Below are 20,477 nucleotides of genomic sequence, written 5' to 3'. Positions count from 1 at the left end.
CTTAGGCAATCTGTTCTGGTGTTTAAACACTAATTAGTGCCCATTGCCTGTTGTCCTGAAGACTACGTCTCTCTCTTCTTTAGTCCTTTTTATCAGTTATCTACACACATCAATGAGATCCCCTCAAACCTTATTTCCTCCAGGCTAAACATTCCTAGCTCTCTCAGCATGTCTTTGTATGAGAGATGCTCCAGTCCCTTCTTAATTTTTGTGGCCCTTAGCTGGACTCCTGTAAGTCCATGTCTCTCTTGTAGTGTGGAATCCAGAACTGGGCCCATCACTCCAGAAGTTTTTCAGTAGGGCTGAGTAAAGATTAATTAATTTGAAGGAATAATGTTTATTCTGCTTTTTGCAATAAGGCTTTATCCAGTGTATTCCCTTGGGGTTTTTTCTGTCCTTTTTAGAAACACACTTTGAAGCAATTAAGTGTGAATTTTTATGTTATGCCACTTGCATAGTTTCAAATTCTCAGTTGAACATGCGTGGCAATTTTTAAGAAAAAAAAAAAACAAGAAAAAAGAATGTAGTACAGTTACTTGGCTACTTTGTAAACAATAGTTTTTAATTTAAACTCAATTTACAAAACGATTCTTAGTGGTAAGAGAAAATTCACCAAAAATGTTTAGAACACATCAAAATTATGTTATTTGGGTTGGGTTTGGTTTGTTTGATACAGAATACACAAAATGGAAATGTCCACTCGTGCAGGATTCAAAGGCAGAAAAGCTGTGTTTATATTAGCTAGACCTCACACCTAAAGATTAGAAAGAATTAAAGTCCAAGGGTTTAGATGCTTATATTTCGAAGTTATGAGCTTGAATACTATGCATGAGCCAGAATGATGAGATCTAGAGGTAGCATTCACCCACCTGTTACCACAAGTTCAAATTGTACTCCTGTAGCACAAGGAGAAGTAAAGCTTAACTGCTTCTGAAGCTGGCATATTGACAGATACAGCAACAAAAAGTTTGATATTTTCATTAGGTCTTAAATTACACTTTCAGTAATGAAAGCAATGTGTCAGCAGTTTTAAATGTTCACAAAGACATGCAACATTACCACTTTCCCTAACACAATTGCTTCAAAACTTTTCAAATTTTATGCACACACCCTCACAGGAACACAAGACTATTGCCTTCAAAACAAATTGAGCAATGTTACCTAATAAACAACATAATGCTAAGAAGTAATCCTTTTTGAGGATATGACAGCAATGTTTTCTTCTCTGTTACAGGTAGCAACACCATTCCTACATTTTTTCAAAATTTTGTTTGAAAAGCTGTGAAATCATACATACAGCTACCCCACGTTTCCAAGATAATTACACACAAACTATTGATATTGTTTCACATCAATTTCTGTCCCTCATTATGCCACAACTGGAATAAGTTATGTTTCCTAATGTTACGCTAGAATAAGCTTCCCATGACCAACTCTCCATGATAAAATGAAGTGAAACACAAACCTTTAGTAGGATTTACTTCTGATCTCATCTCCCAAATAACAAGCGATAGGGCAAGAGGAAATGGCCTCAAGTTGTGCAAGGGGAGGCCTGCAATGAGCTCTGCTAATGCCACCTGAAATCTGCAAAGTCACATGTCTGCATGCTAGTAGATTTTGACAAAATGTATGGAATGCAACAATTCTATTATTTTGCCTAGATAGTAATTTTTAACAATTACATCAAAGCCCAAGTAGGGCCTTGACTTTGTCTCTCTAAGAAAAGCTGTTTACCTTTTCTAAAAAATATGTTCTGGCCTCTTGGTCATAGTAGGTGAAGTCACAAAAACAGAGTAAAATTAGATTGTGTGGACATAAAAAGTAGGTAGGACTAACATTTGTTATGTATATCTGTATATGTTTATCTATAAGATAAACATTACGAGTTTAGCATATTAATTTTTACATCTGTTCTAGATGAATTCTGTCTCAATCTAGTTTTCTCTCTCCTAACAAGCTTCTAGCATATTTTCAAAATGACACCTCAAAATGTAAAATTTATCCAGTTCCTAAATACTACTTTCATAGACAGATCAGTAAGTTTTTTGAAGACAAAAACCAGCTTGTGGGTCATCCTCATGACATTGGCATATAAATCTTATGAATAGGGTAGGGAAAAAAAAGGCTTGCTTTGGTCATAAACTGCATAGAAGGCCTGTCAGCAGTAAATCAAGTTGCCTGATATTTCTGCATTGCAAGGCATGTCTCAAAATGCGACATAAAAATAAATGAATGTGTATTACAGAGAAAAATAGGAAGGATTAACTTTAGATAAATATAGTCAAAAACTCCTCAAAATGAATTGCTTGAAGTAGCTGGGAAACTGACAGTATAATACTTATGGAGGCTTCTTTCTGCTTTATCAGAGATGCCTGGCTTCACTTAGAATGTCAGCTAGGTGCAAAGCTGTTGCTAGCAACAGAAAATAATCTGATGGAAAAAACACAAAGTAAACTGTCTTGTGATGACATAAACATTATTTCTACAAAAACTTAGTACTCTTTAAAGTAAGTGTAAGATCTTTACATATGTGGCTGAGTCACTTCAACTTTAAAAACAGAAATGTGTAACTATATATTAAGTATTTTATAGTAACCCCTTTCTTTTAACATGTCCCCAAAATGGTGTAACGATTTATTCCTTAACTGAAAGAAAGAATAAATCTGAAGGTGAAATATTTCTGCTACCAAATTTAGTAACTTTATATGGAGTCTATATAGCAAAGCAGAGAGCAGATGAAGAACTGAAAGAACCAGAATTTGAAACTTATGGAGTGTGAGTAAAAATAATTAAAAGTAAAGAGAGCATAAAGAGAGCTGTGCTCTAAAGATTTCTACGATTGAAAGGGTTTTCTATATTGTCTGTGGTGATTAGTACATGCTGCAAAATTTTTAGAGTACGTACAGTAGCTCCTCTCCTTCCTCAATGACAGTATTTCATGAAAATGTCAATCTATGCAATACCAGTTTGTTAGTTTAGGAAGTTAAGGAAAACCTGAAAGCAAATGCAGCAGCTGTGCTAAATATTAGACATTTCTGGGTTTGTGTTGATTAATGGTTCAGTTTAACATGACCTTTAAAATTATCTTTGCTTGTGAGCATAAAAATAGTATCTTGCAAGAGATTTGTGAGAAATGAAGCAATGAATTCAACAGGATACCATTTAATGCACCTGGAAAAAAAAAAAAAGCAGCACTCTAAAGACCTGAAAAGTTTTTGAAGAATTGTCTTTCAAAGCCTTATTACTTCTGAATGACCCCTGGTGTACAAGTGGGCTTCTGTTAGCATTAAATTAGCTTATTATTTTTGAAAGGGATTCCTAAGACCCTGCTATATATCTGTCTTTTCCTCTCTTAGACTCAAATTTGGAGTTTTCTCATCTGATTTCCACCTATAGAGGTACAAACTCTGCTACAGGAGTCTGTCCTCAGGGCAAGAAAGTGCTCTTATGTACTGTTTTATTTATTAGCTCCTAAGGGAGCTTGTGCGGGTCATTCACTTCCAGAGTACCACAGGCAAGCAACCATGTGAAGAAGAGGCTCACCATCATATTCTGTACTGAGCTACCTCTGACAGCGACCGATCACTGTGCAAACATATAGGAAGTAGCAATCAGAATAGCAGTGAGGGTGCAGAAATCATCAATCACCTTGTTGATCCATGTTCTATGCAAGGTTGCGGGTGCTGGATAACTAACCAGACTGTGCAGGGCCTGAGATGGAGTAGGTAAAGGAGGTGGGAAAGTTGTTTAAGGGGATTCACCCTTTCATAGACTAGTATTCTCTCCATTCATTGCTCCCTCCTGCAGGGCTCCTGGCAATATTTCCACTGTAAGGACTACATTTCTCTCATTTCACAGGCCTTTGGGTAGCACTAGGGAAGACTCATGGACAAGATACCGTGCTATGCTGACCACAGACTTTATGTAAGAGTCTTCGAGTAGTACATTCCACACAAATAAAAAGACCAGGGGAGCATTCTTTTCGCTCCCAGAGGGAGCACTTGAGAGGTCCTTCCACCAAGGGCAGCCTACAGAATGGCAGATACTGCTTATCCTCTCCACAGTTCAGTCACAACCCTCAGAAGCATGACAGCTGCAGTGCACCAAGCCCACTAGTTACAGCAGTAGTTAAAAACAACAAACAAATCCCCCAAACAGATGAAACTGTTCATTATCAACTTTCCATCTTCAACTTTCCTCCTGCACACAGCCTTTGCCAACCCACTTGACCCCACCCTTTTGCTTATTCTTCAACCTTGCCCAAACTGCATCAAGCTCTGAAGCCTTCCTCCCAACCACTCAGATATATCTCCTACCTTCAGCAGACTTTTTTCTTCCCTGAAAAGAAAAGTCAAGCAAAATGCTTTTTTTACATTTCTTCCTCCCAACCACTCAGATATATCTCCTACCTTCAGCAGACTTTTTTCTTCCCTGAAATGAAAAGTCAAGCAAAATGCTTATGAATTACATTTTTTTATTTATAGTCATAGCAAACTGGAGGGTGAGTTACAGGGAAAGGAGGGGGAAAAAATGAAAAAAAGAGGGAGGCCCAGAAGGTGTGTATGGATAACAAGAAAGTCTAATACTCAAAAAACCAAACAAAAGCCAAATATCGTGCACCAGAAAAGGACAGTGGTGGTAGGAAGAAGAGGAAATTAACTCCTATTTGTCCATTTCATTTTCTTACCAATGTCAAGATGGACAGCATAAACCTCGCAGTTTTGAGGATTCCCAAGCTATCCCTCTGAGGGATTCAGGAGCTCCTGGAGTTTCTTCATCTAGCCCTTCCAAACCAAGGGGTTCCTGAAGCATCTTCTTGTCCTCATGCTTCTTGGTTCACTCCTCCCTCTTACCTTTCATATGGCTCTGTCAGCAAAGACCATCAGGACTGACAGTTGACCCCTTGACACCTCTCCTGTATATTGTTCCACTTTCAGAGGGCTCTAAACAGGGCCTCATCCTTCTGTTCATTCATAAGCCTTCTTAGCTATATGACCAGTGGCTGACAACCCAACCTGTCTCTGCTTAGCTTCTCTAGTTTATCCCTTCTTGTGATTAAGACCTCTTCTTCAGATGTCTCTGTGAAAGAAGCATATTAGACAGAACACGTTAATCCCTGTTAGTGTCTTTTCTTTGTACTACAAGCCACTTTGTAGGAGCAGGATCCAGCATCTTATATTACCTCAAGTGCACCTGGGAAAGAGGTGAATACCCTTCAGGTAAGTGGAGGGAGCTCTACATCAGCTTGCCACGATACTGCCATATTGTTGCCTGTGAATAATTCAGCCAGGTCTGCTGTCTCTGAATTACACACATTGGTATGCTCACATCTGGATTACTGCCACAGAAGTATATCTACATGGGGTACACTCTGAAGTCGTAGCCACTGTGTCCCAGATAAAATACTGTGCCCTGTGCAAACCCCAAGATAAATAATATAATTCTCTTCCTCCATGCACACTTCTGATTTCTATGTCCTTGCTTCTTTCCCTGAACATATTTTACCTACCTAATAAGTGATATCAACACCCAGGTTCCTCTGGAATGCCAGATGGAGCACACATTCCTCTTCAGCAGCCTGATAAACCACGTTTAGACGGAGCCTAGGGGACAATGACAGGAACCCTTCCCAACAGACTATTAGGTAAGTCTAGCTTTTTTGGGAGAATGTGAAATTTAACCATATGGATACAAGATGTTATATTTTACCACTTCCCTTCAGGCTAGATTCCTGAACTGTTTAACTTAGTTATGTGGATACCAAGACTTATAGAGGGAAAGTGCTGTGCTAGGTCTAAGGTTGTCTCCTCACTGGCCCAACAGCCTCTACTCAGATACCACATACAAGGACACACAGACTAATTCTGTCTCCCTTCAATACTCCCTTAGAGTGCCTCAGCTGGTAATTTTTGGGTTTTGGACTTATTTAAAGCTATATTAGAATGAGTAGCTTCTCACCTAGCTTATACAGAAGTTTGGTCATCTTTCTAAAATGAGTCTGCGTTCTTCTGCTAAATATTTCAAAAACTTCAGTCTGTTGGACACATTCTGCCCCTGCTTGTTACACACTGAAAGAGTTCCTCATCAAATGTGCGGTATCTATTCTAATTTAATCACCATTCTTTTTCTTTCTTTTCTATTCAGAGAGCTGAAACATGAAAAACTAGATCTGTAATATAGAACTAGTGTCCATCCTACATAAAAACATCCAGGGTTAAGTTGATGGAGTAAATTATTTCTTCTGGCAAATAAACTCACAGGTTTATTTTTTCCACTCATAAATGTGGGTGCCTAATTTTCCCTTTTAATTTATCTGGCTACAATTTAAAATCTACTAAGATTTCTGACACACCTTTTTTCCTTAAAAGAAAGGGTAGTTTAGTAATCCCATGAATGTAGTGTAGCACACGGTTGATGTTATTTTTTGATTAAGCATATTTAAATTTCTTGCTGAAGATGTTTTTTCTAGACCTTAAATCACATTTGTATATTGTTGTGCAACCTCTCAAATTTTTTCTGACATCCTATTTCCAGAGTGAACTGCAGAAATATATGCAGAATACAGCTTCATATGCAGTGAGACTAAAAATCACTTCTCTATTCCTGTTCAGTACTCCTGTTTTATATCCAGAGATTCAACAACTCGTATTTTGCCACAGCATCACAGTTAACATGCTTCTAAGTCCTTTCCACAGATACTAATTTTTAAGATCTAACATCTATTTCATAAAGAAGGCCTTAATGTTCTTCTTTCTTCAACTATTCTTATGGCTATATTAGAAACATTTTGTTTAAGCAGACTTAACTTACTTACCAGATCAAATTGTACCACATGACTCTTTTCATTATCATTTATCATCCTGCAATCACTTGTACATTTTGTCAACAAGCGTGCTCCTAATTTACATGTTACCATTGAGCAGCATCAGGCCTAGCAGAAGAACCATATTTTTTTTCCAGCATTGCCTTTTTCATTGATAATTCCTTATTTCCAGCTTAAGATCTATTTCTTAATCAACTTTTTGTGTAGTTACCGATATTCTCTATTTCTATTTGTTAAATATTGTGTGCTACAAAATCAGTTGTCTCATTTTTAATTTAATAGATCAGTAGTTGAGTTATCAATCAAGCTTTCAGGAATTAAATGCAATTTGGGTGACAAGAACCATTCTCTCTAAAATCTGCTGACAAAATTCTAACTTTACCCTGTCATTTTATTTTCTATCAAAAGGATCTCAATCAGATTTCCTTTTTTTCCCTCAAATTTTAATATTAGGATAAATGGTCATTTGTTTGGTCTTTATTATTATTTTTATTTTTAGCACAATAATAGCACTTCTCTGGGCTTCTGGCAATTCCTTTATTTTCCAAGGCAGACTTGAAATTCTTTCATGGTAAATGGCTACTCAGATAATTTCTTCACAATTACCAGGTACAATTTCAGTGTCGTTTCTATTTTCTTAAAATATTTATGGCAATCAGCTGTTGCTGAAATCCCTCCTATTTACAAATAGACTGGTTAGTACTATGTGATCTCTAAGTGAGGTACATATTTAACATTACCTGACTTCAGCTACAAAACCGAAGGTGAAAAATTCTAAAAAGCATCAGATACTTAGGTTACTATTTGCTAACTCTGTTTCCATTCACTGCATTTAATAAGTGTTTCCTTACTCAGATTTCCTTCATTTCTCACATTCTTAAAAAAAATTCCCCTAAAATCACAAGAACCAACAGCTATTGATCTTTTTTCTGATATCTTTCGTTTTCTTTAATAATTTTTTAGTATAATCTTACTTTTATTGTTACCTGTGCATACTTTTTCAGCTGCTCCTTATATTTTTCCAATCTTGAATTACTTAGAATGTACATCTATGTCATTTACATATTATTTACATTTACAGTATCATTTAATTGCTAAGCCAGTTTGGTGTCTGAGCTGTTGATTTAGTGGGTCCTTAAGAGTTTCTACACTTTCAAAAACATTAAATTATTCTTAAAAATAGTTGATTCAAAAAAATTGCTTTGTTTGTACTTCTGTCTAATCTTTTCCCTTGAGCAATTTTTACCTGTGTTCTTTCACGGCATGAATAAACTCAAACTTTTGGTACACGAGGATACAAAAGAGTTCTTTGGTTTCTATTTCACATTTGTTTCCTGAGTTCAAAATTTATATCCTCAAAACCTTCCTCCAGCTGCTGTTCTTCAACCCAAATAAAGTACCAGTCTGACTTCCTGTCAAGACCACCAGGCACATAAAGTTTCTTTGTGGTAAGTTACCTACACCGTGATTAAGAAGATGCTCAAACTAGAAATGCTCCCTAAACATTTCATCTGCAAGCCGTGACCCAAAAGGAATTATTGGAAATTTTTGCTAGGTCAAATACTGCACTGCAAGGAGAAAGAGGTAATGGCAATTTCCCAGCACCTGCTTTCAACAGCTGAGAACTTGTAGCAATCTTTGTTATGATTGACAACCTTGTGTTTCTCCTTAGGTTCAAAAAAAGCTATCTATCTGAACTCTGATCTTCCACATCTAATTTGACCGCTCAAACCAGTGAGAGGGAAAAAGAGCATTATCCATTCTGTTTTGAGGCTTCCTGGCAAAAAAACCCCATAACTGGTATGACTAGTTTGCCCAACTTTGAGTGATTTATGTTCTTCAGGCCAAAAGTGAGACACTTGAGCATTCCCCTTGCCCTAGTATTTCTTATTAGTATAGGTGGCTCCACTGATCTTGCTGGCCTCTGTGGATCTTACATGTAAATTCTTGCCCCTCTCATCATTTCTTCACAGACTGTAGGCACACAACTTGATGTTGAAGCTTCTACCAAGAAACAAACACACCTGAAAGTTAAACACTGCCAAACTGAGCCCATATTCCCCTGTGGATTAGACTCCAAGCATATTCACATTTTTATATATTTACTACCTATGTCTGTAATTTAAAATAAGTAAAATTTTATATAAACAAACTGTTTAAGAGGATCTTCTACTTCCTTATATCATATATAATCAAGTCATGTTAACTAATCACTAGGCATGTCAACCATTGCTTGATATTTTTTTTTTTATCTGCCATAATGAAGTCCAGACTACAACCCTGTGCTCTTTGGTGGAAATAATTTTGTGTTAGAGGACTGTCACTGACAAGGATTTGAAACAGTAATACTGCTTTACTGTTGGCTATAAAAAAATAAATGTCTCTGGGATGGATCCCTAAAGCCTTACTTTATTTTTTCTTTTTGTGCATTATGGACACCTGCTTAAAAGTAATTTATTCTACTTGTTTAAAGGCAGTATTCTGCAGAAGACTTCTTCCACCTTCTGACTTCTGTCTTCTTGAGCATTGAGCCATATGGATTCAAGCTCCTGTGGTTTTGAGATAGTAATCATGCTAAGCTGGTAGCAATGCATTTAATGTAGCTTATTGGAATTCAAAATTAAAAGCAGCTTTAAAAAAAGCATTTTCCATCTTAAGTAAATTATGCCAATAGGTATGCTATTCCTTTGATACTGTTGCTGGAGAGCTAATAGATGCCAGCTGAAAACCAAATACTGTTGTTCTTTACAGATCCATCTGAGAGTGGCTCTTAAATAACTATCCTCAACACAGAAAAGATTTCTTTTATATAAATCCAAAATTAAATATAACTTTTTACATTTTTCAATAGAGGGAAATAATTTCCAAAAGCTGGTATTGCAGCTTGGCAATTGTGAAAAGAACGACAGTTCACTTGTTTAGTGTGTATTAGACTACTGTTTGGGGTAAGAGGTAAAAATTGCTACTCCCTGTCTAATAATGCCTCACTATCTGCATTGATAGTGATTATAGCTTATAGTTTAGTGTCAGAAGGAAAGTCAGATCATTCTGAGAGACGAGAACTTCTAACAGCTGTCTATAATAAATTACATACCCAGAAGGGCAGATTGTGAAGATGAGAAATGAAGTAAGGACATACATATATCTTAATTTTTTTCTAAAAGTAAACCACAGTCATGTACTGTCACTGATTCCCAAAGGAATAGTGGATAGAATGCTCTTGAAGCCTGACTCATTCTTTCTTAAGAGGTCAACAAGTAAATCAAGTGTTTTACATGAATAAAGAGTAAAATTTTTTTTAAAAAACATATTTAGAATTTCAGGTCTTGAGACTGAAAATACTAATGCATGTGGCTATCTTATGTATGTAAGCATTTTGATTTCAGTAGAAGTACATCAAGGTGACTGCAGAACTATCTCTCAGATAGAATCAGAAATACCTCTGGCTCCGTGTGATCCATCACCTCCACAGGTAGGCTGCAGGCTTGTGGAAGAATAAACAGGTTATTTTTTATAAAAGAACCAAATGATATGGGAGCCTAAGTCCCATTTTAAAATCCAAATGACAAGTGTAAGATAACAGGAGGTAGATCCCATCTCACAAGACAGCACCTGAAAATTTTTGCCAACTTACATAATTCTTGGGAACTAAAATGACAAGATTTAAGATTCTCCTGAACAATGTCATGTAATTAAAAAAAATCAATATCTGATATTTGAAAGCATAAAAGTAAATAGAAGGAAAAAGGTTGACAAGAATAGGTCACACAAAAGCTGAAAATCTAAAATTAAATATTTAATTAGAACTCTGATTTTGCTTTCAAGGTAGGTGGCATTGCACAGGCTATATTACAATCTTTTATAGTATTTTTTTTTTTTTGCCAAAGAGAATACTGTTTATTTTTAACAGGCCACTTTAATATTAATACATGTGTAATAGGATCAGAACTGAAAATCAGCTAAAGATGGTAAATTTTACATTATTGGGAAAATTACAATTTTTTTTGTATTGTAAAAACATTTATTTTTAACAATTTACCTACATTAATCAAAAAAGTACAGCATATTTAATAATTTTACAAATTCTTCATAAAAAATATATCTCTGTACAAAAAGTTCTTTTGCACCTACTTCATGTCACAGCAGCATGTAGTGAAATGGCAGAATGAAATACTGGGAATGAAAATTAGATTGACTTGATCATAATGCCGGCGTTCTTCCCCAACCCCCCCACCCTCACCCTCCCATTTTACAAATTCTTCATAAAAAATATATCTCTGTACAAAAAGTTCTTTTGCACCTACTTCATGTCACAGCAGCATGTAGTGAAATGGCAGAATGAAATACTGGGAATGAAAATTAGATTGACTTGATCATAATGCCGGCGTTCTTCCCCAACCCCCCCCCCCCCCCCCCCCCCCCCCTTTTTTTTTTTTTTTTAATAACAGCTTTTCTTTGTTTACAAAATATTTTACACAAGAAAAAAAATTATTGCAGCTAGCCTGGAGAAAGGCAAGATGTGTGATACAAGCAGCAGTTTTTAACAGCTTTGAAGCACATAACCTGTTTTTTAAAAAAATACATAGCATGTATTATTAGCCCATCATAATGATCTGGTCAACACTTGGGGGAAAGTCTTCTGCATATATCTCAGAAAGCAGATTTCCTGGCTGCCATCACCCGATCACAGCACAACATTTTAAGAGTCTTATTCTGATGAAGCACCATATGTAAGTGCGTGTGTACACAGCCTTCCGTAAAATAACTGCAGGAGAAAGAGCTCCAAACTGAACAGCAGTCTCAAACATAGCAGAGGAGGAGAGGCATTTGAAGGATGTGGATAGAACTGATAAAAATACAAGAGCTTGCCTTGGGTTCCAGTCTGATGTTCCTGCTTAATCAATACTCCAAACAAGCATCTTAGGATAATTTGTCAGTGTGCCCCAATTTTGAGTGTCCCTGATCAAAGAACACTGGCTTGGGATAAACACTCCTTACGTAACCTCCCCAAAATGAACCACTAGATAAAGGATTCATAGGATCTGGGCTCTCTAACACAAAAGATCAAATAATTTAACTATTCTCTTTTCTGGGACCTTTCCTCCAACACATTCCTCAGTGGTCACAGTGAGACAGCTCACTGAAGAATACACTGTAAGGGCAGTAGTAGAAAACATCAAAAATAGCTACTTAGCAAGAATTTTGCGCTTGTTTTCAATACTCCTTTTTTTTTTTTCCTGCCATTGCCACTACAGAAAGACTTCCAAAGCAGTAATGTGGTATTTGAACACCTGTCAAAAACTTTAATCACACAACAACTTCCCTCCCTGTCCCACTGTTCTTAAGGAAGCTCTTCAGTTGCAGAGCGACTTCCTCTACACGAGGGAAGATCAGGACAACAACTTTGATCTGATGATTTTGTTCTTTCTCAGGAAATGTGAAGGGCTCTGAGATGTGACAGATAAATGAAACACTGCACAAAAACCTCAGAAACAAACAAAAAAGCAAGCCAAAAACTACTAACAAAATGATCAAGGAACTGACTGGAAAGGATTATTTATTAAAGTTTCTTCAGAGTTTCTTGCTCATATGAAGAATATAACAGCTGGAGGCCCTACAATAATGTATTATATTGCTGGTATTTTTCATCTAACAGATGTAGAGTTGTTAAGCTGACCAAGGGTTACCTTTGAAATTTTCTTTGCGTTCTGCAACATTAGCTGAAAAACCTGTTATTGGCCTGACGTTACCTTTTTGTTTTGTGTATAACAGCAAGACCTACACACATATGGAGTTCAGAAACATTTTTCCACAGTTTTTGATAACATTAGGACAGTTTCAGCAAACAAGAACAATAAAAATCAACCCTGAATTTTAAAGAAAAGCAAAGCAACTTTCCTGGTTTCTGAGCTCAACGCGTATGACTAAAATCAGATTTTGATTCATTATTTCCTGTATTTTCCTAATTTTAAAACTCAATCAATCTGCCCAATGGCATCTTTGTATGTTTTCGTTCAATAAAACCTCCAATTCTAAGCAAATGTTAATGATGTACTCAACCATTCATATTTACAAACGTCAAACGTTCTCTGTCAAACTGTGTAAGTACAAAAGCAGTAAGCAGTGTGTTTAAAAAATCTGAAAAGGAACAGAAAGCAAAGATAGCTGAATATTTCTCTTTGTTCAAAGTAGAAACTGAATGACAGCTTGTTATAGACAATTTGCACTGGGTTTACATATGCTACTGTAATGTGGTTTAATTCCGTGTAACATCAGAAAATGATGTCATCTTACAGGAAAAAATGGAAAAAAATGCAAAAGGGAAGACTGTATTATGAGCACAGGCTCACAGGCTTTATGAGCTATCTAAAATAAATTACTATTCACATTTGTACATGGCAAGCAGCAATAGCTGCTAACCCCCCTGCTGTTAAATAGTATGATACTGACAATGGTGACTGATGACTGATTTCAGAAGAAAACAATACTGGCAATGAAAATTTCTTAGAAATGGGCTCTTGTTCTGGATGAAAATCTCCAGTGACTTCTAATCACGTTTACAAAGAAATTTAGTCAAAAATTGACAAAAGAAATATTGTCTTCTATCGCACAGGATTTTAACTGGTGCTAAGCATGGGGCTCATAATTTAATATTCCAAATAATTTTATTGTGGAATGTTTTGCTTGGCAAAGAGTGAGTGAATGTCTATATACAATGGACAGTGTGTAGAAACCCTGTATATTTTTACCAGCATCTTACTCAGTCATCCATAACACTCTAGTGCAAAAAAATTGTGCATTAACATTTTGCAATATAACGGCTGATTGGGAAATTGGTAAACTGCCCTATGTATGAGATACACTGTAAGTTTTTTTAATTTTAGCAAGATTTCAATGGTAAAGCATTTGCAGGTGTATGCAACCTCAAGGAAGGTTGTCTTCTTCAAAAGAGCTTTATTTCTTCAGAATATTCCCGGGGATAATCTGTGGTGCTATCATTTGTTACAGTACTCAAAGGATTTATCCAAGTGCCCAGAAGAATGCATTGAAAGGCATCCAGCCACATACAAATATGAAAGTCTGAGGCATTAAATATGAAAAATTGGCATGACTTGGCAGTCTTCCTTAAAGTGTGCCTTGATTTCAAGCAGATGCAGCCAGGCATTTTGATCCAACTTCAAGATGAAAAAATATTCTTTGTCTGATCCCCAGAAGACTGACACGCTTTTACCAGAAAATTTAGCTGCATGTAGGCTGACAGAAGATGTTAAAGATTACAGCAGCAAAGCCAAGAGAAGAAGGGAAACTGGTATATGGCACCAAAGGAATTACTGCTTGTCCATCAGAGGTATGGCTATGAATCAGTCATATTGGGCACTGAAGGCTATACCACTGTACAAACTGTGTTCAGAGTCGTATCAAACCTCACAGCCTTTGCCTCTGTGGGTTTTAAGTTTGTGTCATACATGGGATTTTCAAATGAAGCCTGTCCATTACTGTTTTCATGTCCAGCATACCCATTGTACTGTACTTTTGGTCTTGTTCTGGGAAAAAAAAAAAGATGGAAATTATCATTAGTAACCCATAAAAATAAGTATTTTACAATTATTTTAAGTTTTACCTATAATGCTTCCAGCCTACCTATACAAGTTGCACAACTGTCTAAAAGTGATAAAAGAAGACCCATAACAGATACTGCAGGACTTGAAACGTAAGAGAAATCTTTCTGGAAGTTATTTTTCATAGCAGGAAGAGAAGAAAACAAATTCCTAATGGAGAAACTGATGCTACAAATCACAGAGACAACATAGGCAAAATATAGGCAAGCATTTTCCACTATAAAAATGTCAAAAGAATGACAACTTTATATCTTGCCAATAGTTAGTGCCCAAATTAGCAGCCAAAAGTAAAGCAACATACAACAAAAGTAGAAACAAAAGTTGGAACTGATAACATTTATAATATTTTCTGTCAGTAATAACAATTATGATATTTTCTGATGACACTTTCAGTTTTAGATTATTAGTCTGATCACAAAAAAATCCTTACATAAAGTGGAAACAATTATTCCAGCTTTACTAAATGAATACCTTACCAATTTATATGTGTCTCTATCCTTGTCTTTCTAAAGTGTTGATATTAATGTCAAAACTACAGTAGCATCTTTAACATGATTAATTTAATTTATCACCATCAAGCATATTCCAGTTGAACTTCCTGAAGATTTGGGATTTTACCCACAATTTTACAGTATACCTAGGAAGGCAACTGGACCACCTGTGCGAACGTTCTGATGAAGATCAACACAAATTGTCCGTTTAAAAGAGGAGAGTGAGTAGCTTCTAATCCATTCTTTTGATAGCATCTTGGGTTCTAGATGAGATAAACACCCACTCATTTCATTGACTTAAATGTTTCCAAGCAGAGGTAGAGAGAATGGTTTAGCAATTTGCTGGTATCAGCTGTTTATTACCATTCCAGAGCAAGAAGTTAGCGTTGCACCAGTGAAGTGCTGTAACAGGTCTCCTGGGCACTACTAAACCTAAGCCACTGCAAAGTCAGCCAACGTAGCTTCCACCAGGCAACTATTTCACTGACACAGCAAGTGTCCAGAATACATTGTACTGCCAACCGTAGTAACCTTCAGATAAGGGTCAGTAATTTCTGTTATTCCAGTAGATGCATGCCTGCATACCTCCATAAATACTGTCATCCACAAACACTACTAAATACCTTGACAGAGATTTTATATGTCCAAACAGATGTAATCAGATTGATCATATCCTTAATAATATTCACGTAAACTTTGACATTTGAATATCAAAGGATAGAAAGAATTATCTTTCAGTAAACACTTCTATTTTGGGCAGCGTTTTACCACCATAAAGAACATATCAAAATGTCAAGATTATTTACATTTTTAGCAAAGTTCTGCTACAACATATTAAAGCCAATGATTAAATGAAAAATAAAACAGGATTGTGCAGACTTTTTGATATATCCAGTAAAATTATATCCTATTATATTTTACTACTTTCACCTTAAATCTCTTAGCATCTAAACATATCTAAACAACTATATAAAGGAGGATCAGTATATAATTTTATACATGTAATTCAAATAGGGCAAGAAAGTGAACAAAGGAGTGTAAAATGTAGATGCCTGGTGCTTAAAAACCATAAAACAATTCAGAAAAGAATCTCATGATAAAACTTCAGAAAAGAGTTCTTTAAGATAATTTTTTTTTAAGAAAATGATACTGTTTTGGATAGCAGATAGTGAAAATTATTACTGGAAAGATGGCACTAATGGAAATTGGCAATCTACGAATAATTATGTTACTCATAAATATGTCTTTTTCTGCATGTTTTCATTTTAGAAATAACAAAACATGCTTAGGAGCTTTCCTAAGTGTAAGTAACTAAACATATTTTAATTTTGTTCAGAAAGACTGAGATGTTGTCTTCATTCATTAAGCAATCCCTGTCTGTCAGATAAAAGTTACAGAAACTGTGTAACAACCCTGGTTCTAACTAGATGTTATTAGTATGACATAAGCACAGCAGAAACATCCATAAAATCGTCCCCTAGGAAGACCTTCAAATTCTGATATAAAGAGCCTCTAGGGGCGTAACTACTATCGCATCATGGTAAAAATTTCATGTTGCTGTTCTGGTCATTAAGGTAATTTCAAGCAAGTGCCTTCAAAAGTCACATATTCCGTGCTCTTTCCTCTTAAATACATATGTATATCTCCTGCATAGAAAACAGAATCTCCACTGCTCATGCAGGACACAAGAAACTTCATAGAATAAACCCCTGTTTACCCCTACGTCACAATACAGTTTTAATATTTTTTTTCTTAGAGTTTGCTTCCTATTTGTGAGAGGAACAACAAAGGAACAACAGTGTTCCCTTTACATTCCATTTCTTCAACCAATCTGAACGCCTGTGCTTTCATGCTGCTGTTTAGGTTCCCCCCTTTGTAGAGCAGGAACTATCTGAGAATGCAGATCTGTAGGCATCAAAAAGGCATCTTATACTAATATGTTCTGAGAGAGCTCACAGCTTTTCCTCAGCAATTTTTTCAACAAAAGACCATATTACATTTCAGGACATGCATCATTTTAACTGGAGTTCACAAGTTCAAGCCCTACTGCAATTTCTTTTTCCTACATCTTCTAATGCTGAGATAGGTAGACAGTCCAGTCCATCACAAGGCAATAATGGACTTCACTTCTTATAATCATGAAATACTCTCGGTATCATGATTATAGAAGTTTTAAGAGCATGTTATTTAAAATCTGCATTTCTGTTAAACACCATTTTGCAAACTGCAAATGACACAAGGAGGTCAGAGAGTATTGTACCTAAATATGAAAAGATAAAAAACGCCAAATATCACTCAGAATGAACAAATGTTCAATAGATACTTAGATATCAGCTTTTAAACCAGATTCAGACAAGGTGGTTGGATTTATTTTATTATCCAATGACATATAAAAGTTTCATGTGAGCTGAAGTGATGCCAATTCTAGTGGCATCCAGTAGCTTATTCAGCATGTACTGTAAGTAGTCTCATTATGGCTGTTCCCTCATGGGATTTATGGATTTTTCAGCTCATATAATTAATACTCATAATCATTTTGAAAGAAGCAGCATACATTCAACTTAATAAAGCTTTAAAATGAAAGAATAAAACATGTGACCTGAGATTTCAATCTGATTCAGCCTAACGAACCAAGAAGGTTGATAGATCTTTGCTCCTTAACACAGTGACTCATTTTTCTAATTGTTCAGCATTAAGAACTGCCCTACACTGAACCTTAGAAATATTTGCCTTTCTAGAGAAAAGATATTCTTGCAAGCTTCAGTATTCTGCTGTCTAGTTACACTTACGTATCAAAGTTAAAACAAAAAGCTTATTAAGTTACTGAATAAATAATATTTACAATACCTGTGTTTGTAGAGGTAAAATGCAAACCCTGATAATATTAGAGCGAAGAAAGGTACCAGGATGGCAGCTGCAACAGAACTGCTGTTTGTACCGTAATAGTGATTGGAAAGGTCTGTGTCTGCGCTTAAAGGACCTGAAATGAAACAAAAAGGGCAGAAATAAAATTCCCAGGTTTTCTATCTCACAGCTCTCTTTTTATTAAGGAATGAAAGAAAAAAATGTCTGGATAAAATCGTTCTATTTAAAAAAACTATGAGAATAGTAACATGCAGTATCAGAGTATAAATCTTGTTAATACCACTTAATAATGTATCAATAACTATCAAAACGATTTGAAAAAGGTATGCAGCAAGTAAAATAATTATGAACTACACCTCTCATAAGTCACTACTTCAAGAAATTGAAGCAATTTACCTTCTACAATAAAAGTTGTTAACACTGCAAAAAGTATTCTATGCCTGCAGCCTTAATACTCAGCTGAGAAACAGCAAGCAACGCGAGACCACGTCGGACACGGAAAGGAAAGAGAGAACTAAGGTAACTGCTATAAACCACAAGCCTTCTGCTCAGCTCCCAAGTCTGTGCACCCGTGAGCACGTCTTGGCTGCTTTACCCCTCTTTTGAGTGGTGAAACGTGAGCATGTTTTAGAGCCTGTGGCAGCTACGTTTGCACAGGGATAAAACTGAGGTGTGGGGAATGCAAAGGCATGGATGGCCTCGCCGGGTTCCTGTCGTCCACAAGCAGGAAAACTGGACTGTAAAGCATTTTGCACAATCCATGTTTCCATCAGTATAAAGACAGACATGGTTAAATTGCTTAAACAGGTGTCCATCCTGATAATTCAAATCGTGAAGGATGAAAAATAATTTTACAGTGAAAAATATAGAAAATTTAATTGGAGACACTGGTGTTTACCGCTCAGAAATGCTCCAACCCACCAGGACACACTGTCTCAAACACCACGACTCCCCCCTTGATGGCAATAGCATCAGCATCAATCTTTTTAGGACCCTGGCACAGACCGGTTATATAGCAGAGACACGATGCCATTGCGCTGCTTTCAATAATCTACTAAAATATCTAAAATAAGTTGCAAAAATGAGACAAAACCAAACAGTTCTCCTATGATTTCTCGCAGTTCAAGCTCAATGCAAAAGAGGAAGAAGGTAAGTTTTTCTTCTGTTACAAATTTTAAAACTTACATGTTTCAATTGCTAATATTATAATACATTTTGAGCAATTCATTTTACAAAATGTATTAAATTCTAGAAAGTAATTAAGTTCTCTTCAAAATGAAGGCAGCCCCCTCCAGGAATTTCAGAATTGCCAGATTTGATCACTAAATGTGACAAAATACTGTACTTCAGTGTTTTTCAATGCCTTAATCTGTCACATATCAGGGTACTCTATATTTCTCTGAAGAACTGGTGAATACTAACCTTTTCAAATTAATGAAATTAACTATATTATGAGTTTTATCACACTAATGTGGATTAAATTAATTAACATTGAATTGTTTTAATGTAGAACTACTGCATTATAAAAATTTTGGACTTTAGTAATCCAATATTTGCCTCAATAATCAAGAACGTGGAAGAGCGTAATTTTATGTATTTGTTATTGTATTGCACATGTACTGGATGGTCTTCAACCAATCTAAATTAAAGACAGAATAAAGTAGTTACCACAGTTAAGAAATTATATTGGTTAGAAGAAGTGACTGAAGTTTACAAAACTACATGCAGTTATCAATGTCTTCATCCTTTACTATTAAAATCCCTAGCTTTTTTCCCAATTATTTGGAGTAATTAATAAAAAATATGGTAATAATCAAATTAATTTTAATCAGCTTACATCAGCAAAAAACCTGGAATTAATATTTTAAATCTTACTTAAAATCCTAACCAAGTACCGAAATAAAGAGAAATATATACGATCAACAAACTCTTAATTTATATCTCAAAGCTATTATTATGGCACATACGATAGGTACATTTTAATGTATAAGGAGTGGAAAAATTGCAAAAGATGTAATCAGAATTCAGCTAAAAGAAAACAATAGTTTGAAATTCATAATAAGCAATTCTTGGCATGAAATTTTGGTACGGAGTTTTTTGAAAATTTCAATACTTTTTTTTTGTGTAACTGAGTATTTAAAACTAGGCACAAACTTATATTTAGATTATTTTTAAGTTACCTCTGATAACTGACCCACATTCAATATTTAGTACTCAAAGCTCCTATTTGAGGCAATTGAATATTCTATATCTCTACAGTTTTAAAAGTATGTTTAGGGTAATCAAGCTTGAAAATTTTATCTGATGTTTAGAACCTTTAATTGTCGCTGGAGAAGTGTTGACCAGGTTTGGATGGTGTGCTTGTGTTCTTTTCATTACAGAAAAGAAACTTTGCTGTAATTCTGGATAATTTGAGCTTTATTCATACGTGAGACTCGATTTAACTTCAACACAGTGGGGTCTACTTTTTACAATCATTTTCAGAGTTGTGTGTGATTAAACGCATCCTGATGTGAACTTTGTATTTATTCTGACGGTGAGAAATTGGAAAGTCTATTCTACTGCTCTAATTTAGGTATTGATTGCCACCACAGCAAAAAACACAAAAGTGGAAATAACTGCGTGCTAATAGACAAAAAAAAACCAGCCAACAGTGTAAAAGATAGTTTGGTTTTGTTT

At 35.6% G+C, this 20,477-nt stretch overlaps 1 protein-coding gene across 2 annotated transcripts in view; it reads right to left on the bottom strand.

Moving 5' to 3' along the window:
• Positions 1–11,396: 11,396 nt before the first annotated feature.
• Positions 11,397–20,477, bottom strand: part of CSMD1 (CUB and Sushi multiple domains 1) — a 1,104,383-nt gene continuing 1,095,302 nt past the window's right edge. For both annotated transcript variants that reach the window (XM_014948981.1, XM_014948982.1), the window contains 2 exons: positions 17,781–17,913; positions 11,397–14,367 (listed from right to left, as the gene is read on the bottom strand). In XM_014948981.1, coding sequence (XP_014804467.1) covers positions 14,208–14,367; positions 17,781–17,913 — 293 coding nt within the window. In that variant the 3' untranslated portion in view covers positions 11,397–14,207. The remainder of the gene's footprint in view (positions 14,368–17,780; positions 17,914–20,477) is intronic.

This window comes from Calidris pugnax, unplaced genomic scaffold (genome assembly GCF_001431845.1).
Source record: "Calidris pugnax isolate Ruff unplaced genomic scaffold, ASM143184v1 scaffold141, whole genome shotgun sequence".
Classification (NCBI taxonomy): domain Eukaryota; kingdom Metazoa; phylum Chordata; class Aves; order Charadriiformes; family Scolopacidae; genus Calidris; species Calidris pugnax.
This window is presented reverse-complemented; position numbering and strand designations above follow the sequence as displayed.